Genomic DNA, 24,218 nt, shown 5'->3' on the forward strand with positions numbered 1-24,218 from the left:
GTTCTAGCTGGCCCCTATTGGACAAAAAAAGGCATAAGCAGGATATCTAGTCAAGATATCGGGTACACGTAAAAAGGAAAATCGTAATCATCTGTGCAGCTCTGTCGGGAAAAGATTAATGATTGACATGACCAGCATTCGCACTCCTCCCAAGCTCCACCAAGAAAAATAATAAAAACTAGCAAAATGAAAGTAAGTATAATTTGACACAACACTACCGGACACCGACCCCATAAAATAAAAAATATCCCAATAGTAAACCAATTTCATTCTCGCTCACTTCAATATCTTCTCCAACATCGTTATCATTGTAAGTACATTACATCCATAGATCTAGAAGTTCGCTCGTAGAATATACCGAAGATCCAGAACCGGCTTCCAAAAGAGCGGCGTCACAGTCCATATATACACCCAGATGGCCTCCCCCACTTGCAGAGTCCATCATCATTGTTGTGTGTCCATTGGTTCCCGTATGTTGTTGTTGTTGCTGTTGTTGGAGCGGCTGATTTCTCACAAAGTTAGCAGAAGGCGACATGATTCGGCCAAAAGTTGGAGTCGCGTAAAGAATGCTATTGGCATGGCTCTCCATCATGGCCGCCATTTGCTGTTGAGTATCAAGATGCACATCCGCTTGTTGATGCAAGCTGCCATTATTGTTCTGATGAGCGTTCGAAGGCGTGCTAGGCGACATAAACGGATGCATGATGATATCAGCGTGCTGAGCAATCGGAGATTCTGCCATCGATATAGAGCCTTGGGGATTTGATTTCGGTGTGGGACTAGGATGAAACATTCCAGGCGGACCAAGCATGCTGAACGCAATCTGTTCAGAATTGGTTTTTAGTTCGTTCTTTACAAGCCCTGCCATTTGCTGATCCATTCGTCCTCCTGATGGCAGAGATAACGGCGTCATAGTCGGCGGCAAATTTCCACGATTAGTTGGTGTGAATGCATGAGAGGGTGCAGACATCGATCTTGCCATTGACGGAGCTGTTTTCATCGGCGCCTTGTTCAGTCCAGTAGGAGAGGTGAATAGTAAAGGCATATTTGCTGGTGGAGTCGGCGTCGGTGAATCGGTAACCAAGTTCATGACTTTTCATGTTAGTTATTCAATCAAATGATTCAGATGAAATACATACATTGAGGATCGTCTTTTAATAGGTGCTTCAATACCTGAATATGACTCGAGACCTGTTTTCGAGTTCTCAATCTGCCAGTTTTACGATATATAAAATCGGAAATGAGCTCGTTTCGACCACATGAGCGGCCATTAACTGTGATTTTCCGGCGCCCAACTTTGGGTATTTTGCGGATAGCTTCCATGAATGCATCTTCAACATCTTTGCTCCAAATAGAACTACCATCGTTGCCAATTTCGCGTCGCTGACGCGCAATGTACGCGTCGTATGAGGGCATTTCGGATAACGATTTATCCATTGGTTCAGACGAAGTCAACGTCGTTGTCGACATAGGATAAAGCTTAAAGCTGGCTTGTTGACCTGCCGAGACTGGCGTCGGCGTTTTCATTTGCTCAAAAGGCATGAAAGTATGTTGCATGGGCGGAGCAGAATGTGGAGGTATTGGAATCAGCGTATGATGCATTGCAGGTGCTGAAACAGTGTGTTCCATGAGAGGAGCCATGTGTTGATCTGTAGAGATGATATTGTGAAAATGTGTGTTCTGATGCTGTTGCTGTTGCAATTGCTGTTGTTGATAGGGCAATGAAGTAGTCGACAAAGACCGGGCTAAGGCGATACGAGGTCGTTTCTGCGCTGGAGATGATCCAGTTATGTCATACTCATTCGCAAATGTGACTGTTCGAATATCCGGATTGCGCGGAGTGACTAAAAGATGTGGACGCGCAGGACCCGTTGTGACTCGGAAGGGGTCTTTCGATTCGGAGGAAGAAGTGGACGTGGTCGTGGATGACGCTGAAGAAGTGGACGACGCGTTATCAGCATCGTTCAAGTCCTCATACGAACCCGGTATACTTCTCGTGGATGTTGGACTCAGATCAAGAGTACGAGATCTCTTCATAGGGGCGCCAGGGGTGAGCGCGAGCGGAGCTGATGACAGAGTGCCGACAAGCGAGGCATCGTCACCGTGAATGTCGGTCATTTGGCAGTCGTCTTGATCTCGTTTCGATCTCGGAAGTGTTGTTGGGGGAGTAATTGTGAACACAGACGGTAGTAGACTAGGTGACTCGCCAGCGGTGACCGGAGTTTCGAGCGAAGAGCCAGTGCTGGTTAGGCCGGCTAGCGGTGGGGCTGGATCAGGTTTTGAGTTGAGGTCGAAGTCATCCGACGACATAGATAGCGGCCGAGAAGTGCCGGGAGTAGGCTGAGGAGATAGTGACATCTTAAGCCTGAAAATTGGACTGAAACTGACCGAATCAGCTGCAAAGAGATATGCAGGAGAGAAAAGGTATTGGCAAATGAAAGCAGATAAATCAGCAAGTGAAGATCGGAACGCAAGGAAAAGATTTCATGCAGATGCAAGGCGAAAATACATGAATTATAAAGCAGGAACAGGAAAAGAGCGGAATTTCTAGAATTGACTCGAAACCAAGATCGCCAAAGATGCCAAAAAATAGATACCAAAAGAGCACGATATTCGCTCTAAAGAATGCTTTCCGACAACAACACGCAATGCCGGTATCCAGGTAAACAAACTGAGAACGTACGAAGCCAGAAATCGACGAACAACCAAATACAAAAAATGAGCGTGAAAGAACTGACAAATTGAAAACAAACGAATAGTTTGCCAGGAAGAAAGACAAATAAAAAAACCGGGCAGGCAACAAGAGAAATAAAAGGAGACTGAACGCCCGGCCAGAACTTGAGCGAGGAGAAGATTGCAGGGCTGTAAGACGCGTAGCAAGAGACACACCGCGATGGAGATGTCAGCCTAACCTATAAAGGGGCGCCCTCGGGGACAGTGTATCGAAAGGGTGTGGTTAAAGTAGGGGCTGAGGGGGCCTCGAAAGGGAGCTAGGTCGGTTGTACCCAAGGGACCCAAGGAGAGCGAGATGGGTCAGCTTGTGGACGAGCCAGTTGGAGCTGAATAGATTGGGGCGGACGAGCTAGTAGATGTGAGGGGAAGTTAATTGGTTTTTCAGACTAGCAGATTGCAAAATTATATTAGTTTTAGATACTGAATTTACCATGAGCATATCCTTGATAGGTCGCTGGTTCGAATAGAATTGGACGAGGGTTGCACAACAGCTTATAGAAATCTTGTCCATAGACTGAAGTTAATTGGCCACGGTCAATGTCAAATAGCGACGACATCTCAGGACTGTCAATGACGATTCCATGAATACCGACCGCAAAAGCGCAGAAACGTGATTACTTCAGCTCGAGTAAAAGTAGTAACAAGGGGAACCCACGCGAGTCAACGAGTCGAGCAGTCGCTTAACGCGTAGTGGACCTGACGCGTGACTACGCGACTTGGACGCGTTGTCGGAACGATTCCCCAAGCCCTTTGGATGTCAGCCCCTACGCAAATATCCGATTTGAAATTATACATTAAAATTATTGTTACGAGTAAATTATACGATCCATAAGCCCTCCAAAAACGCCTCCATTTGTATCCTTAGTAACCAAAGAGAACTAGCAACAAATCCTCGTCTAGGTCGACCGGATCCTCGTCATTGGTTATTGAAATCATTGACACATCAGCTTGATTGACTGCAGGACTGGATATCTTTGTAAATATCTTGCTAGAATTCGAATTCGGAGTTATATCCATTTTGTCCATATCTATATCTTTATTGTGATTGACAAATTGTCGACGGTCGAATAGAGTGCTTCCCTGGGACGATAATGATCTGCCGTGACGTGCTCGAGCTCTTAAGCGTGCACTTTGACGGACTGCTGCTCGGGAGTTTCTTTTGCAGAGAGCGGTCGGAGTATTTTTGACGTCTGGAGACAGACAGTCGGCTTTGCGTTTGAGATTATTTGGCGCAGCTGAGTTTGAAATTATTTCCAGAGCAGCCGGAGTAACTGAGGCGAGTGGTAAACTATGCTGAGTCCCATGTGGCTCTCTCAATGATCTAGCATGTTCGCCAAATTTAGTCTTGTTGAATCTGAATCCGGCAAATACTGTTTCTCTTTCTGAATCCAATTCCGTCCCCATTTCGACAAAATGGTCCTTTCCAGTTCCTGGTCTTGTAGAGGCTGTGCCAGTATATATTCCGTCTTGATTCACTGCTCCGCCATTTCCAAGTCGTCGCTTTTTGCGACGGCGCGCCATTTCGCTCTCATACCCAATTTTATTTTCTTTGCCAATGTCTGTATTCCTTCTTGACATTCTATCTGGTCCAATGTGCGTCACAGTTACTTAACTCGAAAGATCATTCATATCGAGATTTAATCTACTAGATGTAAACAGTAAACAAGGATATCCACGTGATATTTACACGTGACGTTATATATTAAGGGAGGAGGAACATGCAGATTCGAGATCCAATTGCGAACGATATATTTTCTGCCATTCTCGTTTGCTTCATCTGACATAGATTTAGTGGCAAACTTATGAAGACAATACCCTTCCAGCCAGTCACTGGATTGATTTTGATAATCGCAACTCGTTTTAGCGTTGAGAACAGACGTGGGAGGCAGACAGCAAAATTATAATTTCTCCTCATTTTCGCTTAAGTTCAGATATATAGATGATGTCACTTTGACGCTGATTGGATTAGCTGAATGCTCCCCCGCAAAATTAGATCGCGTTCAATTTGAAGCGATAACGAGAAGAAAGAGAACTAAAACGTCAGCTTGTCGGCCGGAAAACTAGCCGCGGCTAAGATATCGGTTGCTGTCCAGCCCGAACAATTACAATGCTATTTAGTATTAAAATGCTCGCAGAAGAGAGATCAATTTGAAAAGAAAGATCATTTTGAAATTATACAAATATTAGCGAAACTGTATTCAGATGTATTTCTGTTACCGTAAATGTCACACTAATTACACCGGAAAAGTAGTCTAGAATTGAGCCGTTAGTCCCCGCGGGGGCGGGCGAGCCTCCCAGTAAATCTTCACATTATTCGAGCTCACTATCACTTCAGTATGAATCATGCAGACGAAGAATAGATAGATATAGATCGATAGATATATGCAATAATATATAGATATAACTTATATCTGTATATGTTGCACTCATTCAGCATTCTTCTAAGCAATACTCAAAATCAGTCCTTGTGCTGGAATGATACCAAATTCACGAGCTCATCATGTCTATGACAGTCGGAGCCTCTATCTACGTGGCCGTGAAACCGATTGTTAAGATCTTTCTTTCGGTTTCTGCAGGCTTTTACTTTTCGAGAATTGGTGTGCTAGACATCCACACCAGCAAGAAGGTGTCAACCATTCTTTTGAACTATTTTCTGCCATGTATCGTGTTTTCCAAAGTGGTTGTCGCGTTCGACTCGAACAATATGCAAATTGCTGGCTTTGCTGCATTAACGGCCGTTCTCTACATAGTGGTTGGTGTTGCGATTGCGCTGATCTTAAGATATGTAGTAAAGCCGCCAAAGTTCTGGAGAGGTGGAAGCACGGTAGCGGCCATTTTCAACAACAGTGGAGATATTCCCATGGCATATGTTATGACTATTACTAGTGGACCTCCATTTTCAGATGGTGACGAGGACAAAGGTATTGCTTACGTGACTATTATCATGTCAGTCTATCTCATTTTGTTATTTACATGCGGAGCTGTCCAGTTGATTGAGGGTGATTTCCAGGTCCCTATTACACCGGACATGCTTGGTCTGCAGCCTGATGGGGAAAAGCCAGAGACCCCAAGCAAAAAGAGAAAATTCAACAAGATGTGGACACGGAAGAAGAAGAGGACACTTGATGAATCTATGGATTTTGCTGAAGATAAAGAAGAAGAGGAGCTGGAAGATTTGGAGAGCTCTGTGATCCATCCGCCGACCGACACTAGAAGTGGTACGAATGTTTACCTACCAAATGGCCTAAGTCCAGTTGCAACTGCACAGTCATCAATTTTGCGTAGTTCGACATCGCCTCTGGGTAAAGTGAAAACTGCGACATCGATTGCTTCTGCTAGTTCCAGAATGTTATTACCTGTCGAGTCCGCTGGTGTGCGATCAATTCGCCAACGGATCAATGCAGAGCGGGCAGCAAAAGCAAGCCGGGCAGGAAAGCCTATTCCAGATATTGAACAACCTGATGATATTGATGATCAGATCCAACCTGCTCCTACGATACATCATAATGACGAAGAAGGAGATGAGGATGATGATGATCGGCTGGATCCTATAGTCACTGCAGTGACGGTGGAGATCCGTAATGAGGGTCAGAAGAATTTAATTTTATCCCGATTAATGATATTTCTTCATTCGTTGTGCCAACCTCCAGCAGCGTCAATGATCATTTCGATTATTATAGCGGTTATTGATCCTGTGAAGGCGCTGTTCGTTGCGACTGATTACAATATGCGGACGGCGCCGGACGGGCTTCCGCCGTTAGATTTTGTTATGGATTTTACCAAATTCGTTGGCAATGCAAACGTTCCGATGGGCTTGTTATTGCTTGGTGGCACGATCGGTCGGCTATCGGTGAAGCAACTTCCACCTCGGTTCTGGAGAGTAATGGTATCGATGGTGTTGTTAAAACTTGTTGTACTTCCCATAATTGCAATCGCATTCACTCAAGCACTTCGTCGATATGGGCTGGTCCCAGAAGACAACTTGATTTTGGCGTTTGTGTTTATCATGGCCTCTGCAGTCCCGTCTGCAACCACTCAGATTTATTTAACTATCTTCTTCGCGCCGGATGATGCTGAAAATGTGCCGCAACTGGATTGTATTGCTGCTGTGCTGATTCTACAGTATGTCGTGTTGATTTTAACTCTCGCTATTTTGGTCACGTATACTTTGCAGATTGTTATTTAAATCGCGCTTGAGATCAAAACAGAATATTGTGGTTGCGGTTGTGATCGTGATCTGGGTCGTAAATTGCGAATATAATTCACAGCTGTGGTCAAACCATATTAAGAATGAGATTAATAATATACTATTAGTTACTAGTTGAACTAAGCATCATAAAACTTGCTAAATCTGTATTCCGGATTCCATAATTTTGGGTATTCATAAGAATAAGTCGATACTTTACAACTACATAACCCGACCTCAAAACAGATTTATCGTTCAGTACTATTGTTGAGTGTCTGCTGTGCCTCTATTTGGAATCAGAATGCATCATCTCACCGATCAGAATTTTGAAATCAGATTGTATTATTCGTAAAGAGCCCATTCGCTGTGATGGATCTACGTCAGGGAAATATTCCTGGGGATTTATTTTTTCCTTGCTACATATTTTACGGCTTGCTGTCCAGTGCGTTTTAAATTCGGAAATCATTGTTTTCTTTGAATGTTGTTGAAATAGTAAAAAATGTATCTCCCCCTTACACTTGATCTCCGTTGCAGTCTTGAATTGTATTGCGTCTCATCTCCTCTTTTATTGTTTCCTAGGCTTATCTATTCCTGTGTAATCAAGTTGGATCACACGAATTGCCTGGAGGTCTGGAGCATTTATTTTGTCGGCTTAGACTAATTGAAATTGCTAGGGAGACCATTTTCGACGCTAAGGCTCGAAGACTCGAGCAATATAAGTAAATTGTAGTAAAATAGAATCATAACTTGAAAATGAGTGTCAATAGTCGGAAATTTATTAATAATAACTATATTAACTTTACTATTCGCCAATCCTTTATTCATCAATCATACGAAGAGTATTAGTTTCGCAAAAGTCAGATGATTGCAGATTACTTTTTCTTCACTTCTTACAGTTCATGTAGTCCAAACGTACGTATCGGTCAGGTCAGAAGTACACTAATTAAATATTCATTGTCAAAAATTTTATTTTTTAATATTCAAGTAGGTCGCCCACCGACATAACCTTCGCGATCAATCAACTATTCCTTGATCAAATCTCACCTTCAATTCAAAAATGACAACATACGCAAAGACCAGTAGATCTTGAAATTCGCAAAGATCCGACTCAAGCCTCAGAAAAAAGTTATCAATTATAATCGAGCTACATTTGAATTGAAACTACTGATTTTGAAAATTATGAAAATATATTAACCATGATTTTATTCGCCGTACACATTCAAACACAATAATAACGCCAATCGTGATCCCAAATAATTAACTTCGCCAATGCTTAGGCACTCAGACTACCAGCTGCTCAACTTCGACGTGCGGTTGGTCAAGAACATCGTATCCTGGTGGAGATACTGGAACATCAGCGTACATTGGCGGCACCTCATCATCCCAGGAAATCCCCAAACCGCCTCGCTCAGTGATGTCAACAGCGAACTGCATGCGCAGAATTCGCGCTCCTCCGGTGGGGGAAGTGGTATGTTGACCCGGAGCAGGCAGATGCTCCTCAGAAACCAGAAGCTCAATCACAAGAGTGTGCTCGACACTGAATCCAAGTCCAGAATCAGCCACGTTACATGCGATTGTATCTGAGTTCGAGGCATCTGAGTCGACAAATGTCGAAATGGGCAATTCCATCTCGATTCGACCGTCACCAGTAAAATCAGTTTTCCATCCTTGACGAATATCTCGTCGTGACAGAACCCGTGCATCTTCTGCAGAGCCATGACTATCTGTGCCAGCAACTGCGCCGGCAATGTTAGACACCGAGTCATGGCGCACACATCCGAGGGACTTCAGCTTTGAAATCTCGTCTAGATGCCAGTTCAGTTTGCGCAGATTCCACCGAGTGTGTTTTTCGCGATTGACAATATTGTTAAGCTGCAGTTCAAGCGTGAACTCGGACCGTGGAAATACTATCGCAGGTAGTGACGCCGTCACGTTAATGACGGTAGGCGGAAAGACACGTAGACAGCGTCGAATATCGGAAGAGATGATAGAGCGAGTTAATGAGATAGGCCGAGAAATGTCGACGGGCGAAATATTGTGATCTGCAGGCGTAGCACGCGCATGAAGCGAGTATGAAACAGTAGCCAAAGCAGAGACGGTCGAGGCAGGCAAGTCGCCTGCTAGCAGATGCGAAAACGGATAGCCATACTCGGCACGGGGAAGAAGAGGAAGTTTGTTTGCTAGCAGATCCCAACGCTTGAGAACTTTCTGCCGGTGTACGCAAGGCTTGCACGCAGGCACCGCCGGCCGACGAACAGAGACGTCTTGGACAAGCTCGAGGGAAACAGATTCCATGGGGATCGAGGGTGCGTTGACAGTGAGAAATAGTAGACCGGACAGAAGCGCACCGGTTGAAGAATCTGGGGGACCGTAGCAAACGAGGGGAGGCGACTCGATGACGACGGACAGCTCAAGAGGACGAGAAGCCGTGGTAGCGGGCGATTTCGCTCTGATCTGCCTTTGAGAAGGAACCATTTTATGTTTCGAGGCAGGAAGAACTGCTGAGGAATAGCGCGGAGGTAGAGAGGGCATGGTGTATTTATATATAAATATCTATATATATATAAAAGGGAATATATATGTGTGAGTGAATGAGTGAATAAGCATGTACAAATGCTAAAAGTGCGAAGAAGAGGGGAACGTGGAGGAGCAAGAGTTTATATATGGGTACAGTCAAACAGTAATTTCATCAGGGTATATAAATATTCACCATCCAAGCAGGGAAACCACTACAACGGTCAGCTGCTGTAGATGCGAGAAAAAAAAAACAAAAAAAGATTTTGCTCCTCACCAAGGGTCAACCAGAACAGCACGAACAGTTCACATCAGGGCGCCGGTCTGGATGTCAAACAGACAGGACCGGTTACTCCATGAACTCAGAGCAACCAGCACCGGCCGGACCGCACGTGTGAATGAGCTCAACAGCATGCACAAAACAGAGAAGCGTCCGCGCAATTCTTTGTGGTCGCCATAGGCGCGGGGTCCGGCCCAGAATTTTAGCGGATTTCACCAGATTGGCCTGAGTTTGGCCAATTTTTCGTCGATTCCGTCCAATTTGGCCGTCCAGTTAGGTCAAATTGGGTCAAAACGAGTCACGATGACGGCATTTTTCCTGTTGTTTTTTTTCCTGCAGCATTTCACGCGCACAGGCAACAGACCTGCAAATTCGCGACGTTTTGCCTGTTACGGCAAGGTTCGAGGGGAAATGACCTCTTTCAGATCCTGTGGCCGCCGGCCGCCGACGAACGGTTGCTGTGCTCTGTTGTGGTTTGTATACCGAGGGGTTGGAATCGCTTGCGGAGACGGACAGCTCATGTGGTTCTACGACAGGCTCGGACTAGCCCGAGAAGACTCGACGATACGAGAATCAGGCGGAATAGACAGTTTAGCTTGAGATCATTGCAATTGGTTTATTGACCAAGTCTATAGTAGAGTAGATGTTTTTCGTCTGTAATAGCATTCTTATTGCAGATTCTGGTTTGTTTGGCGTATTCTAACACTGTTGAGCTTTCGTTGACGCCCAAAACTGTCCTCGACCCTCTGGCTGCTCGCTCAGCTCTTCTCCAGCTCATCCCGTGGCTTGGTGGCGTCAGTCTTTGCTTTCCCCTGGTTTTTGTGTCCGCCGCGGAACCGCAGCGGACCAAGAAGGTCAGGGAGGGAAGGCAAGAAGAGCTTAGAACAGGTTCACTATACGGTACAAGGGAAAACATCATGTAGCAATGCAATAGCACAATAGCATACTGACTTAAAGATTGTTTAATAATCCAATGCCTACAGCGGACTTTCGCACAGCGGACCGTTCAGGAAACATAGACAATAGTAAGTGCTCGAATAGGAAAGCCAAAAACAGCTCGTCTAGACTGCTCATGAGTTCCCATGACCAGGCTGGCAGCATTTACTGGCCTAAATCGTTCACGTTGTTTGTCTGAAGTCATTTGCTGGCCGTTGACCTACTTCTTCCATACTTTAGTTACAGCTCTATACAGCTACTATTGCTCTTACTATTACTCTTACTAGATTGCTATATTTCCAGACTCATTTGCAGCTCTGCTACTCTTTCTGATCTGTGTTCTGGCAACGTTGATATAGTAACCGTACAGATCAGAAATGTAGAATTTTAGATTCATCATGTATTAAATTGCGCAATAACACTTTATTACAGCTTCAAGTGCGACAACTGCACTATGTCGTAGCAATAGTACGCTCTAATAGTAGTCTGTGTCCGTTCCTTTATTATGCCGGAGGCCTCCGACATATTACTGCTCCTAGTTATCCATCTTCCACTTCTAGGTCTCTTCTCTTCTGCTTAAGTTTGCCCGATCGGTCGGCTACTCTGAAAACCTTTCGTATGTCTATTTAGTTGCTCTTTTCTGCCTGGTCTGTTCTCGACCGTGCTCCAGCTTCAACCTCATGCGTTCTCTAGGCTCCATAAAGCTATTTTATCCTGTTGATATATTCTGCTTTCGCGCATTCGAAACAGTAAATTGCTCACAATCCGTCCTAGTCGAGTTCAATCATATCAGATCATACACGTCAATCTATTAGCACAATTGCCTCGATCCAAAATACCCAGCAACTCGCTGGCCCTATCAGCCTCGTCTCATCATCCAGCTTCTGAACTATCCCAATAGCTTCCACGTGCCATCATAATCTCTAAGGCTTTCATCCAACCTCTGACTAAGCCATTAGAATCGATTACTAAGATATTACCAAAGCAATGTGACACGTAACCCTTTTTCTCCTATTTGGCCATCGGCTTGTTCCTGTTGATACCGGCGGTCCCTGACCAGATCCAGCGGTGATTCAATCGAGTTTGGTTAGCTACCTGGACAAATCCGATAATCAGTCAATTGTTTCCTATATTCTCGCTCAATTGATAGGCTTTTCAATTTGATTGCTGTCTCCAATTCTCTACTGGTCTTTGATAGTTGATCATGTCAGAGTCGAAAGAGATTCCTGAAGCGAGCTCTTCATCTCCAGCTTCTACGGCTTCAAAAGCGCCAGATCATCTCGAACATGATTTTGTGCTGGTTTTCGACGCCAACTCACCTGCAGTACTGAAAAAGAAACCTGGCCAAGGCTCTGCGGCAGAAGCGCTTAAGCTCATTCTCACACAGCTAGCCAACGCCGGATTCGAATTTGCAGTTCGACCGAACCGAATTGGATCCGTGTTCATCTTTGTCAAGGCTTCCGACGTCGTTGTCTCCATCACTTCTTATCATTCGCAGGTCAAGGACTGGCTCATGAGCATTCGGTCGACCGCTCCTGAACCCGTCGAAAATGTTGTGCCTGCTTCATTTTCCGTTGCAGAGCGACTCCGACTTGTCTATTCGCGTCTCATGGACCCTCCGGCAGAACACGGACTAGGAATAACCCCTGGAAAAGGCGATTGGATCTATGTGACGTCTGTATTTGCGAGCCATGATCCGGAATTTGACAATGCCTGGGTCAGACGATGGTCGCGCAAATATATTCTGGGCGAAGAAGAACTCGAACTTATGCGTGACACGTTTGGTGAGAAAGTCGCGCTATATTTCGCGTTCTTGCAAGACTACTTCAAATGGCTGCTGTTCCCCACGATCGTCGGCCTGGTTGCGTATTTTTTTCTGCCTCCGTTCGCACCGACATTTGCTGCTGCTAATTGTATCTGGTGCTGTGTCTTTGTTGAGGCCTGGAAACACAAGGAAATCGATTTTGCTGTCAAATGGGGATGTAGAGGTTGTTCTTCGCTGGAAGTCCCTCGCGCTTCGTTCCAAGGCGAAACAGAACGTCAAAACCCAATCACAGGCACAAACGAGAAATACTATCCCTCATGGAAGCGAGTCGTTAAGCAATTGACGGCAGTGCCGACAGCTATTGTAGCCGGCTTGCTGTTAATGTGTTTACAAGCTCTCGTATTTGCGATCGAAATCTTCATTTCGGAAATTTACGACGGACCGCTGAAACAGTATTTGATGTTTCTTCCGACTGCACTTTTGGCCACTCTGGTTCCAACTTTCACTGCGTTCTACAACATCTTGGCGACTCGAATGACAGATTGGGAAAACCACGCGTCCAATCGCACATATGAAACGTCCATGACGCAAAAAATGTTTGTTTTGAATTTTTTGACGGCTTACATGGGCTTGTTTCTTAGTGCATACGTCTACCTTCCGTTTGGACATTTACTTGCGCCGAATGTGGATTTTATCACGGCAACTGCCCAGCGGGTGATCAAGTTCAAGGCGCGCGGTGCCTCAGAGACAATCACCATCAATGCTTTGCGTTTGAAACAGCAGTACATCTTTGCAACAGCAACTGCGCAATTTATCAATTTCTTTGTCGAGACTTTGCTTCCATATGTGCAGCGGCGATTATTTAACAAGACTAAAGAACTCGTCAGTTCCGGTCCGACCTTGACTATCACTGATTCACCTGCGGAAGCCGAATTCTTGACTCGCATCCGCGCAGAAGAAGAGTTCCCTGAATATGATGTCGACGACGACTACCGTGAGATGATCGTCCAGTTCGGATATCTTTCCTTGTTTTCAACAGTGTGGCCACTTGCGCCGCTGTTTTCTTTCATCAACAACTGGGTAGAGCTCCGTGGCGACGCAGCCAAAATCTGTCTCGATACAAAACGTCCAATTCCCAGCAAAGAAGACACGATCGGACCATGGATCAACAATCTTGGTTTCATCACTTGGCTCGGAACCCTAACTACCGCAAGTCTGGTCTCGCTTTACCGTCATACGCCTGAAGATGCCGCCGAATCGGGCCAATTAGTTTCTACGCGCCCCTGGATACTGCTGGGCTCAGTGTTACTAGCCGAGCACTTGTATTTCGCCGTGCGATACATCGTATCTGTCGTCTTCGATGCTATTGAGAGCACAATCCAGCTCCATGAGCGCCAAAGCCAGTACAATACCCGAGCAAAGGAGCTGCAGAGCGAGGACGATAGTGGACAGGTGGATCATGTCCTGAGCAAGCTTGAACATGATCAGTCCGAGAGTGTTGAACAACGGAAAGCCGAATGGCAAAGCGCTGTAGAAGAGGGATTACGGTTGTTTGAGTTGACTGAGATGAAGAATTTGGAGGATAAGAAGGCTGAGTGATGTACTACTATCAATTACAAGATATTCTACTATATATGACCGACTACAAGACAATATTAATGTCATTCTACAGTATTACTCGGACATAAACATCTTCGCTTCGCATACCTCTTTACTTCCTTTAACATTAGAATCGATCACGATAACCCACGCTAGTGTTTAAATTTGTTCAGTAGTGACAATACGATATAAATATAACTCCAAGTCGCCCGTAAACATCCAAATATCTTAGAGTGATTTTTTGTGTATTCTCAAGTCATTTTGTATGCATACACTAATTAGCACGCAAAAATGCTTATAACCAGTTATTTAAGCCCCGACTGGAAGAAGCTGACGGATTACGCGGCAAACGGTGCAGGTCAGCGCACGGGGTTCAAACTCGCATGCAGCGGCGGAGAGAAAGACACAGTCGATAAGATATTTTTGGAACTCGGATTCAGAACGCAAACAGTCGTTTACAAAATCGTTTGAATCGTACGCTAGACGAACAGGAATTAGAATTCGCCAGCTAGCACAAGTTGTACAAGAAGTACAAGTAGCACAAGTAGAAGTGCTGTGGTGCTGAATGACTGTTGACTAATCGACTTATCAGGTAAAGGGACTTTGGATGCGCAGACCAGCCCATATTCAAACCGCGTACGTTCTTTTTTGAGTCCATAATCTGACTGGAAATTCTTAATATTGTGCTGTGTTTTGGATACTTCTTTATAAAATCTTGCTTGATAGTCGTCTCGATCAAAGATTCGGCGAGGAATTGGCTACTTTCAGTTGTCTTTTCTATCTCTTGTCACCCACGAATGCCTGATCATTCCCATTAGCATCTTTCGTTCCCCTTACGATCTCTTTTGGCACGATGTATTGTTTTCTCAATTTTCTTGGTCTGCTCAGCTTATTGAGTCTGGCGGCTACAGTCTCTGCGCTGCCAGTCTGGAGGAATATTTTCGAACGAGCCGCCTCCTCATCCTCGCTGCTACTCTCTTCGCTTACTTCAAGTGTCGCTCCTTCGTCGTACTTAAGTCATGTCTATCTTGCTGCGTCGGCGTCCTCGACCTCGATCTCGTCAGCATCCTCATCATCATCGACTCAGTCAAGTGTGTCAGCTACTTATGCATCGGCCTATTTGTCCATCTACTCGGTCACTGCCTCCTACAGTACTCCTTCTGGGATTTGGATCGTCGGCAACTCCCACGACACGTCCACTCAGGATATTACTAGCTCGACCGCTAGCTCCAGCTATGATTCGTCGTCTACTGCTTCTTCAGTATCCTCTACACCCTCAGTCGTCGTTGAATCTGGCTCGTCACTTCAGCTGGCCTCATCGAATGCTACAACCTCATTTACAAATGCGTTTCAACTAAGTGTTTATAGTGATTCTTTGGACTGGAACTACGCCGCCACTGTTAATCCGTTGACAGCGGAGGCGTCCACTTCTGGAGGAACCGACAATGTTACGTTTCGAGGCTATCTGGTCGATTATGCTGCAAATTCAACAGCAAATTTGACTTCCGAATCCATTGCATATATATCTTGTGACGATTCGGACCTCGCTTCGCAGGCTGTCATTCGCGCCATGACCTACTATCCATCATTTATCTTGCTTTATTCGACCACCTCACGGGCATGTGTTTTTACTCAATCATACAAGTTCTACAATGGCGATCTTGGAGCTGTATTCTCCACTCTTTCGGCCTCACTGTCTCGCCAAATTTTATATACGATTCGTAGCGGTGCTACCAATCTAGAGGCTGCTGTCACTGTTAACGAGACAGAGATTTATGAAGTATTATCAAGCGCAACGAGTACTCCTTCCTCGACCTCTAGTGCTGCACTTGGTCGCACGACAGTAGTTACCACACAAACTATCATCTCGCCTGATAGCACAGAAACTCATACTTCAGAATCAGTAATCGTTACAACAGAGACAGCATCTGCGCAGGCAACGGCATCCTCGACATCAGATTCGAGTAGCAACAGCTCTGGGTCGTCGAACGCATTGATAGCGCTCTATGCCATCACGGGAGTCATCAGTTGCTTGTTTCTTGTCATCATAATACTCGGTGCTCTTCGACTTCATCGGCATCCAGAGCGATATCAATTCACTAGAAATGCAGATGGAACTGTGCAGAGAAATACAAGAGCTAGAGGGATTGCGAAAGCGGTGCTCGATACACTGCCGTTGGTACATTTGCCAACGCCTCAGGAGCAAGCTAAGAAAAATGGCATTGAAGAAAAGGACAAAGCTGAAGGAGCAGAGTCGTCGGCGACAGGGGCCCTCGAAATATCGGAAAAAAATGGAGATACAGGAAATAGTATGGAGTCGACCAGTCGCTTTGATTCTGCGGGAGAAGCAACAATCGTTCATGAGGATCAGGATATGGACAAGATCCACGAGCTTCCTGACAAGATCGATGATATTGCTGACAAATCTGATAATAATGGAGTGTCAACGCCGATTCCGATTGCGGATGAATTTTTACCTGATTCAATGATCCATATAGACACTTGTCCAATTTGTTTTGAACCATTTTTGGCTGGTCAGGATCTGCGGGTATTACCGTGTCGCCATGGATTTCATGCGGCATGCGTTGATCCATGGTTGCTGAACTCGTCATCACAATGTCCGCTCTGCCGTGTTGATTTGAATCTACGGCTAGGAGTAGAGATCCCGGACAGTCCGCCCGAGCTGCTTGATTCTACGGAGATTGATCCGAATACTCATCCCGTGACGGCTGCAGCTGCTGGAGCGGCAGCAGCTCGCGCAGCGGCTTTGGCTGCTGTCTTAGCCGCTCAAGAAGAAGCGCGTGATAATCAGGGTTGGGTGCGGAGTTCGCTGAGCACGGTGCTGGATCGAGTGAATATTCAGATGCTTCCCTCTTCCGAGAGAGCTCGAGCGCGTGAGCAGATCCGTCGTGAGGAAGAACAAAGACGTGAGCGGCGGCGGCTCCGGCAGCAAAATATAGCGAATTCTCAAAGTACAACTAGATGGCGAAAGTTTGTGCAAGCTCGGCGGGCGTTGTTTCATCAGCAGCAACAAGCGGAGCAACAACAAAACGACCAGCAGCAGGAACCACAACCACAAGATGAGAGTGAAAGTACAGATACAGATACTAGTACGACTAGGATATAATTGCATTTGGCTGGGACAATGGTAATAAGGATATACAGGCAGGCCGGAGAAATTTATTTTAATATACCATATGAAATTAATTTAGATCATAAATCATCATTAAATCTGTCTATCCAAGTAGCGAACCAAGGAGAATATTTGTCTTGTAGTGCAGTAGCTGCGAGCTGTGGTAATCGCACTGATTCTGCTTTAAACAAAGCTAGGTTTGATGATATCTCTAATTTTTGGGCCTCAAAAGAGTCATCAATATCATACAGCGAGCAGACGAGCGTATCAAAAACTGGAGAAATTGCAACTGCGTAGTGGTGGAGCTGATCTAAATAGGATGCGGCAGCTGAGACATTGCTGTCGGCGTTGTGGTCGGCAGTGCTATCTTTAGAGGTCATGATAGCGGATATGCAGGTCTTAGTGAGCCGCCGCTTGACGATAGACGTGAAGAGGATCTGGAGATAGTTTGCACGAATGGATAGTTTTTGCGCTAGCGAGACAAGGAATTGAAGCTCTTCCTTTGATCGATTTGATTTCCTAGGAGAAGTATCAGATTCCGAGTCTGAATCGTAGAGCTCCAATCCAAAATTAGCGGCCAAATAAACCGACTCGGGATCTTGGACAAGCTCGTCGAGCTCTGCTTTCGTATCTTGAACGATTGTCTTCAAGCCTGTGACGATCTGAACAAGTGTGGACAAGCACTGTTCGATCGGATCTGTCTTGAATCCGTCTTCCTGAATCCGAATCGCCGTCGATAGCTCGACAACAAATCCTGCCGCTTCGTCGAGTTTTGTTTCTTGTTCCTTTTCTTGATCGAGAGACCTAATTTTTAAATTTTGCTGCGAAATAGGTGAATCGATCAACGTCTCGACTTTCGCAAGCACATGCACAAAATCCTCGACTCTCACAAGAAACCGGCATATCTCTGCTTTTCGTAATTCGAAAATTGTCTCACATCGCCATTCAAGTCCAACATCACCCCTGCATCGCCATTCCGTGTTGTTTGCAATGGTCAACTGCTCAGCTATCAAACCTAGTACTCCGGCAATGGTAGTTAAGCACCCTAAAACTGCTCTCCGGCGATCTTGCACTGATATCTCGTGTTCGCTACTACTAGTACCGCTAGCAGCGTAGTCCGACAAAGCAATTTTCATGCATTGAATCTGTATTGTGCCTACCGCCTCGGAATAGTTGATATTAGTTCTACCTTGCTCTTCTGTCGTACCTGCTTCGGTCTTGATTTTCGCAAGTTTCTGCGTCGCATCGAGAACAGACAGAACTAGATCCACTCCATCGTTCAATTCTCGGCTTGTCATTGTCAATTAGTTACATGCATATGTAAGCTTGAATATATATGCATATATGAGTAGAGAATTTCTTTTCATCAGTAATTATACACTTCTACAAATGTTCACGATTTTAGGAAAGGTTCTCCTCCCAACGAAATTTTTTTACAGCAAATTACAAGATAACGTCAATTTATTAACTAAATCTATAAATGTTAGTTAAATTACTTGAATCGATCAATCATCAGACATCCCAGGAAGGTCTAGAGTCGGTCACCGGCAATCATAAGATGGGTTCTTAAGCGACTGCTACCGTGGAAACTGCGAATGTTGTTGGGCATTTTCATCACTTGATTGACATAACTTATTTTGATATGGTGAAGGCAAAAAATAAAACTTACTAATCTAATTCAGTTAGTATTCAGTTATCTAAAGTCAATTCAATGCCATTCTCTGATCAGACAAATTTACTGGCAAGTAAAAAAGGAACTTCCGGCGAAGGAGTCCTGGTTGTCATGGTCGTCCTCGTCATAGTCGAGTTCGGAAATGGAAAGAAGTCATGAAAAATATCATCACAAAGAGAACAGAAGGGGCAAAAATAACAAAAAAAAAGTACTCACTCTAAAATCAATTGAAATTTTGATTTTTATTATGCTTGAAATAAAAAAAAAGGAAGGTACTGCTCTTAAGATGGAAGGAAAAATTTATAGACTTGAGTCGGTAGGGTTCGCGGTCAGGTGACTAAATCAGCTAAAACTTGAAAACCTGTTCTTTGGCATAGCCGAGATCAGCAAGAATTCCGGTGAGCTCGCCCTGATCAGCAGGAGAAATCTTATTGCCCGAAATGGAATTGTAAAGTGGAGGGGGACCACAGACAAAAAATTTGATGTTAGCGGACGAAGGCGGTGGAATCAGTGGAGTCAAAACCTCCTTAGTAATGTAACCCGTCACCCCCGTCCAGGATCCGGACGTCGGTTTGTCAAGCGCGTAGACAACTTTAAACTGGTCTGGCTTGTTCGCGACAGTCGCATCGATTTCGGCTTTCAGCAGAATATCGTCCTCAGACACGTTGCCGTAGAATAGAGTCACCTTGGTTTTATCCTCGGGATCCTTGTCGATCGCATGCAACAGCTGAAACAATGGTGTAATGCCACTACCCCCGCCAATCAGAACGATCTCGTCATGTTTGTTTGCAGTCCACGCATATTTCACGATCGGCCCGCGAAATGCAAGCTTGTCTCCGATAGCAAGCTTTTGGATATGCACAGACATCTTTCCAGCGGGATATGTCTTCACGAGCAAGTCAAAGGAGCCGATATGATCGACGTCGGTTATCGGTGTGTACGGCCGGACGACGTTGTTGCCCTTTGGTGTCACATATTTGACCATGACGATCGACGCAATAACTAGTCCGCTAATCGCATCCTTCTCGGGAAAGTCGAATGTGTAGATCGCAGTCTGGAGTCAGTTAGTAATCGACTTAGTCGATGACAATGAACGTAGCTTACGTTTGGTGAAATCTCCTTCTTCCCCGAGAGCTGTTACATCAACGAGTTAGCGCAATCCAATTAAAAAAAAATCAAACAACAACTCACAGTCAAGTCGATATATTCTTCTGATCCAGTAAATACTTTAGCCATTTTGAAATGTTGGTGGTGGTAAAGTCGACTATCAGAAAAACTCCAGAAGAGTAGCTGTGATCGAGGTCTGAAATGACGAGAGAGCTGACAGAGACGACCGAGTGGACCGCTAAGGTAACTTGATTGGGCACACATTTTGTATGGTTTTTATTTTAATTTATTTTCTCTTATTTTAATTATACTTTTATTTTTCATTTTATTATTCTATACAATTAATTAGAATTGGCAGTGATCAATTGAATTAATTAAGACTATCTTTGGGTCTCGAACAATCATCAATTAAATGACCTGTTCTTATTTACGCTTCTCCAAATGCGGTAGTTAGTTTATGCATTTCCAATTACGATCAGATCATTTTTCAAAACTCATTGTCATATGAATGCTAGAACAAACCTAGATACAGTAGACGAGAATTGCCAAAATGAAACTGATACTTTGTCTTAACGCAGGATCATCTTCCGTTAAATTCTCTCTTTTCAAATACCATCCTTCGGTTCCACTTATTTTGTCTGGTCAGATATCTGGGATCACGGCCAAGTCGCAATTCTATGACTTTACATTATTTGACGAAGAGGGTAAAATAAAGGAAAAAGTCAAGCAGCAGCAAGTCTCCTGTCCCGAGCATGACTCCGCGTTCAAGTTTCTGATCCAACGGCTACAGGCCTCGACGGAAAACATCATCAACTCCTTGGATGATATCTATCTTGCCTGCCATCGAGTCGTTCATGGAGGAGCAAACTCAAAGCCGCTGGTGATTGACGACTCAGTCGATCATGAACTAGCTATGCTGTCTGATCTCGCACCTTTGCATAACCAGCGAGCCCTTGATATCGTACACTCATGTCGGTCTGTATTGGCAACCACTAAGAATGTTGCATTTTTCGATTCGAGCTTCCATATGTCAATTCCAAAACACATATATACATTTCCGATCAGTCTCGACGTCCAGAAACGGCACCAACTGCGCAAGTACGGTTTCCATGGTCTGTCATATGCGTTTATCACTAGTGCGACATCAGAGTACTTGGGTATTCCCCCCGAGGAGTTGAACATCATTGCGCTTCATCTTGGTTCTGGCGCTTCTGCGTGCGCTATCAAGAACGGACAATCTTTGAACACATCCATGGGTCTGACACCTCTCGAAGGGCTACCAGGAGCTACGCGGTCAGGTTCGATTGATCCGTCGCTGATCTTCCATTATCATTCGGACTCATCACGGATGTCGCATGCTCTTTCGCAGGAAATGAAGCTCACTGTCGCGGAGGATATTTTAAATAAGAAATCTGGCTGGAATTCGATTGCGGGTACTACTGATTTTGGGCTGATCACGCAACGAATGGTTCGAGACAATGATGAGAACGCAAAACTTGCTTTCGACATGTTCGTCAATCGTGTTTCAATGTATGTCGGTCAATACTGGGTCGCGCTCGAGGGCAAAGCCAATGCGCTAGTGTTTGCAGGCGGAATCGGCGAGCACAGCCTGGAACTACGGGCTGCTGTTGTAGAGGCAGTGAAATGTCTCGGATTCACTCTCGACGACGAATTGAATGCCCGAGCATCGTCCGATTCGGGAGCTGTCTCAATTGTGTCGCCTGTTGTATGCCCGCTAAAGACGTTGATTGTCCGGACCGATGAACAAGTAGAGATGGCTAAAGAAGCGTATCAGAAGCATTTTTAATTTTTATTACTTTTTTCCTTTTGTTTTATTTTATTAGACTGAAATTAGAGAATTAAAATGAATTATACCTAAAAATCCGTGACTCGTCCGTTAAAACTATAGTCGCCATGTCGGAGAGGATCTTGCTTTGGCCCTCCTATTTCTCCAGTCTAGATATATTTTAGCCTAAATTCAAATAGGAATCTGAGTCAAATATTAAAACTGCATACCTTCGGATTGACCTCGCCCTCAAATTCGGGGATTGTTTTTCCAAGATAATCAGGATGAAACGAGCGATCTACGACTTTTACATCATTCTTTAACGATCGTTCCGTGCCACCGATTGCCTCAGCAACTTGCTCAACTTGCTCGACTTCTTCTAATGCCAATTCATCAACTGTAACTTCGATTTCAGGTTCCACGAATTCTTCCTCTACTTCTCCACTCCCAGAAGCAGATGTAGATGCAAACGGCGCATTAGCTCGTTTTACCAATCTGTCAAATTCATCTTGCTCTTGTTTGGAGAGTCGAGGCGGGCCTGGTCGAGTCTTCATGAAATCCGAGTACGTACGACGACTAAATCTGGATGCCGTCAAAAACCGACATGAGTTGAAAATTGTAGTTTTTAGCATTTGAAACTGATTTTAATACTAATTTAGAATTTCTTATTGCAGTTCCAAAGAAAATAGTAATGATGATGGAGGTAATTTAATTGTCCAGATCTTTCAGCTGGGAGAGAAGACATTATATAATAGATAGAACTTTATTACCTAATAAATAAGAATAGAGGTCTTGCAAAATGATAATTACTTTAAGCATGAACAGAAGCGATAGAGGAGTCCAAAATGGCCAGACCGTCTAAGATTTCTTCTTCTTTAATCACCAAAGGTGGCACGATCCGCAGAGTATTCGTTCCGGCAGTGATAACGAGTAAACCACGATGTCGTGCAGCGTCCACGATAGGAGTTGGATCTGTTTTGACTTCAATACCCCACATAAGACCAGTGCCGCGAATTTCAGTCACAACAGAAGGATATTTTTCTTGAATCTGGGACAGTCCTGCGCGGAAAAGCTCAGATTTCTTTTTGATTGCGTCAAGAAAGTCCGGTGCGGTAATCTTGTCGACGACGTAGTGTGCGAGTCGGCTTGCAAGCGGATTTCCGCCAAAAGTCGTTCCATGGTCACCGACCGTAATGGCCTGGGCAACTTTCTCGGTCACCATGATGGCGCCAATCGGGAAACCGCCGCCAAGCGCCTTCGCAATGGTAATCATGTCAGGCTGAACAATACTACTACTTGGGTCCACGGAATCGCTAGGAGTGATAGCTTCATGGCCCCAAATGCGTCCTGTCCGAGATAATCCGCTCTGGATCTCATCAAAAATTAGCAACGCATCAACCTCGTCACATTTTGCACGCAGCGATGCAAGAAATTCATAGGTAGCAGGATAGACACCGCCTTCGCCTTGAATAGGCTCTACGATCACCGCGCAGGTTTTTTCGGTGACAAGAGCATTCACAGATTCAATGTCGTTAAATGTTGCATATTTAAAACCAGGAACCATTGGTCCAAAAGGTTTTTGGTATTTTTCAGTTGGTGTTGCGCTGAGACTACCAAACGTTCGACCATGGAACGAACGGTGAAAGGAAACGTACTCAACTTTCTCTGTATCAAATCCATACCGTTTTTTTGCATATTTGCGAGCGAATTTCAAGGCACCTTCGTTCGCTTCCGACCCAGAGTTACCCACAAACACTCGTGCAGCTCCTCGCATTCCTCCGTCCAGTGAGCCAGTTGTCCGCTCGACGAGTAGTTTGCTCAACGGTCCTGTCCATTCGTTGTAATATAGATTAGACGTATGAATTGTCTTTAAACCTTGATCTCGCAAAAGCTCTGCGTATTCCTCGTCGGCATGACCTATCGCGCTAACCGCGATTCCCGCTAATACATATCAATATTATTTCCAAATAATTGCATACTGACTTCTTCGTACCCGTGAAATCCAAATACTTTCTATTCTCATTAGCATCGGTTTAATTTATCACCATCATTATCACTCACCGATTTTCTAAATCATATAAATATGAGCCTTTCCCATGCGTGAACACTATACTCGGTCGGGCGTACGTGACCATGCAGTATGGCTCATAAGTCTTCAGAAATCCGCTCGATTTACTAGTTTCTGAAGGATCAGGATGTGTTTCGACGGTCTGGATTTGAAATTATTATCGTCAGACTAATGAATCAAACTAGCGAATAAAACAAAAAATATATGGTTGGTTTTTTACCTCTTCTTTCTCTCTCTCTTTCACATCAAGCGCTACTGATGAAGCACGACAAATAAATTGCCGGCTTACCTGTTTGATAGGCAATGCCTTTCCACGAATTAAATAACGACTGAGTCCGGACATTCAGTTCTCGATTACTGATAATCTCAGAAGTCAAATCGCCACGAATAGAAATTGTAGTTAATATACTTAATGTACCAATTATCAATAAGTTTTACT

The 24,218-nt window shown here is 44.6% G+C and overlaps 11 protein-coding genes across 11 annotated transcripts; 4 read left to right on the plus strand and 7 right to left on the minus strand.

Annotated features, from left to right (window-relative positions):
• Positions 1–319: 319 nt before the first annotated feature.
• Positions 320–2,358, minus strand: V1516DRAFT_666720 (TEA/ATTS domain family-domain-containing protein; the record flags this gene model as incomplete). Its single annotated transcript, XM_066920766.1, has 2 exons — positions 320–1,092; positions 1,140–2,358. 2 exons carry the CDS (start codon positions 2,356–2,358, stop codon positions 320–322), a joined length of 1,992 nt encoding a protein of 663 aa, XP_066775008.1.
• A 1,012-nt stretch (positions 2,359–3,370) lies between these two features.
• On the minus strand, positions 3,371–4,772 carry V1516DRAFT_118976 (uncharacterized protein). Its single transcript, XM_066918610.1, has 2 exons — positions 3,527–4,772; positions 3,371–3,481 (listed from the first exon to the last, which is right to left on the minus strand). The coding sequence occupies exon 1, from the start codon at positions 4,309–4,311 to the stop codon at positions 3,595–3,597; it is 717 nt and encodes a 238-aa protein (XP_066775009.1). The 5' UTR covers positions 4,312–4,772; the 3' UTR covers positions 3,371–3,481; positions 3,527–3,594.
• Positions 4,773–5,233: 461 nt separating this feature from the next.
• Positions 5,234–6,919, plus strand: V1516DRAFT_687881 (auxin efflux carrier; the record flags this gene model as incomplete). The annotated part of the gene is made up of 1 exon (XM_066923760.1): positions 5,234–6,919. The coding sequence occupies one exon, from the start codon at positions 5,234–5,236 to the stop codon at positions 6,917–6,919; it is 1,686 nt and encodes a 561-aa protein (XP_066775010.1).
• Positions 6,920–7,972: 1,053 nt separating this feature from the next.
• V1516DRAFT_119756 (uncharacterized protein) lies at positions 7,973–9,734 on the minus strand. The gene has a single exon (XM_066918611.1). It carries the CDS (start codon positions 9,449–9,451, stop codon positions 8,201–8,203), a length of 1,251 nt encoding a protein of 416 aa, XP_066775011.1. The 5' UTR covers positions 9,452–9,734; the 3' UTR covers positions 7,973–8,200.
• A 1,998-nt stretch (positions 9,735–11,732) lies between these two features.
• V1516DRAFT_681932 (calcium-activated chloride channel-domain-containing protein) lies at positions 11,733–14,223 on the plus strand. The gene has a single exon (XM_066923314.1). The coding sequence runs from the start codon at positions 11,854–11,856 to the stop codon at positions 14,011–14,013; it is 2,160 nt and encodes a 719-aa protein (XP_066775012.1). The 5' UTR covers positions 11,733–11,853; the 3' UTR covers positions 14,014–14,223.
• A 643-nt stretch (positions 14,224–14,866) lies between these two features.
• On the plus strand, positions 14,867–17,140 carry V1516DRAFT_630086 (uncharacterized protein; the record flags this gene model as incomplete). The annotated part of the gene is made up of 1 exon (XM_066919919.1): positions 14,867–17,140. The coding sequence occupies one exon, from the start codon at positions 14,867–14,869 to the stop codon at positions 17,138–17,140; it is 2,274 nt and encodes a 757-aa protein (XP_066775013.1).
• Positions 17,141–17,174: 34 nt separating this feature from the next.
• Positions 17,175–18,530, minus strand: V1516DRAFT_681934 (uncharacterized protein). Its single transcript, XM_066923315.1, has one exon. The coding sequence runs from the start codon at positions 18,442–18,444 to the stop codon at positions 17,227–17,229; it is 1,218 nt and encodes a 405-aa protein (XP_066775014.1). The 5' UTR covers positions 18,445–18,530; the 3' UTR covers positions 17,175–17,226.
• A 634-nt stretch (positions 18,531–19,164) lies between these two features.
• Positions 19,165–20,054, minus strand: V1516DRAFT_687886 (putative NADH-cytochrome b5 reductase; the record flags this gene model as incomplete). The annotated part of the gene is made up of 3 exons (XM_066923761.1): positions 19,165–19,872; positions 19,923–19,952; positions 20,010–20,054. The coding sequence occupies 3 exons, from the start codon at positions 20,052–20,054 to the stop codon at positions 19,165–19,167; spliced, it is 783 nt and encodes a 260-aa protein (XP_066775015.1).
• A 183-nt stretch (positions 20,055–20,237) lies between these two features.
• Positions 20,238–21,807, plus strand: V1516DRAFT_681936 (Acetokinase family-domain-containing protein). The gene has a single exon (XM_066923316.1). It carries the CDS (start codon positions 20,476–20,478, stop codon positions 21,730–21,732), a length of 1,257 nt encoding a protein of 418 aa, XP_066775016.1. The 5' UTR covers positions 20,238–20,475; the 3' UTR covers positions 21,733–21,807.
• Positions 21,743–22,404, minus strand: V1516DRAFT_681937 (uncharacterized protein). Its single transcript, XM_066923317.1, has 2 exons — positions 21,942–22,404; positions 21,743–21,881 (listed from the first exon to the last, which is right to left on the minus strand). Exons 1-2 carry the CDS (start codon positions 22,341–22,343, stop codon positions 21,801–21,803), a joined length of 483 nt encoding a protein of 160 aa, XP_066775017.1. The 5' UTR covers positions 22,344–22,404; the 3' UTR covers positions 21,743–21,800.
• A 118-nt stretch (positions 22,405–22,522) lies between these two features.
• V1516DRAFT_666730 (pyridoxal phosphate-dependent transferase) lies at positions 22,523–24,122 on the minus strand (the record flags this gene model as incomplete). Its single annotated transcript, XM_066920767.1, has 4 exons — positions 22,523–23,652; positions 23,705–23,724; positions 23,773–23,921; positions 24,069–24,122. The coding sequence occupies 4 exons, from the start codon at positions 24,120–24,122 to the stop codon at positions 22,523–22,525; spliced, it is 1,353 nt and encodes a 450-aa protein (XP_066775018.1).
• Between the last annotated feature and the right edge of the window lie 96 nt (positions 24,123–24,218).

The sequence above is a fragment of the Lipomyces oligophaga genome (genome assembly GCF_038497815.1).
Source record: "Lipomyces oligophaga strain CBS 7107 unplaced genomic scaffold V1516scaffold_10, whole genome shotgun sequence".
In the NCBI taxonomy this organism is placed as follows: Eukaryota; Fungi; Ascomycota; class Lipomycetes; order Lipomycetales; family Lipomycetaceae; genus Lipomyces; species [Lipomyces] oligophaga.

Coding starts and splice junctions, on each gene's coding strand:
- V1516DRAFT_118976 (XM_066918610.1), bottom strand. CDS start 4,311: ATGTCAAGAAGGAATACAGACATTGGCAAAGAAAATAAAATTGGGTAT.
- V1516DRAFT_119756 (XM_066918611.1), bottom strand. CDS start 9,451: ATGCCCTCTCTACCTCCGCGCTATTCCTCAGCAGTTCTTCCTGCCTCG.
- V1516DRAFT_681932 (XM_066923314.1), top strand. CDS start 11,854: ATGTCAGAGTCGAAAGAGATTCCTGAAGCGAGCTCTTCATCTCCAGCT.
- V1516DRAFT_681934 (XM_066923315.1), bottom strand. CDS start 18,444: ATGACAAGCCGAGAATTGAACGATGGAGTGGATCTAGTTCTGTCTGTT.
- V1516DRAFT_681936 (XM_066923316.1), top strand. CDS start 20,476: ATGAAACTGATACTTTGTCTTAACGCAGGATCATCTTCCGTTAAATTC.
- V1516DRAFT_681937 (XM_066923317.1), bottom strand. CDS start 22,343: ATGCTAAAAACTACAATTTTCAACTCATGTCGGTTTTTGACGGCATCC. Junction 21,882..21,941: donor AGGGCGAGGTCAATCCGAAG/GTATGCAGTTTT, acceptor AAATATATCTAG/ACTGGAGAAATAGGAGGGCC.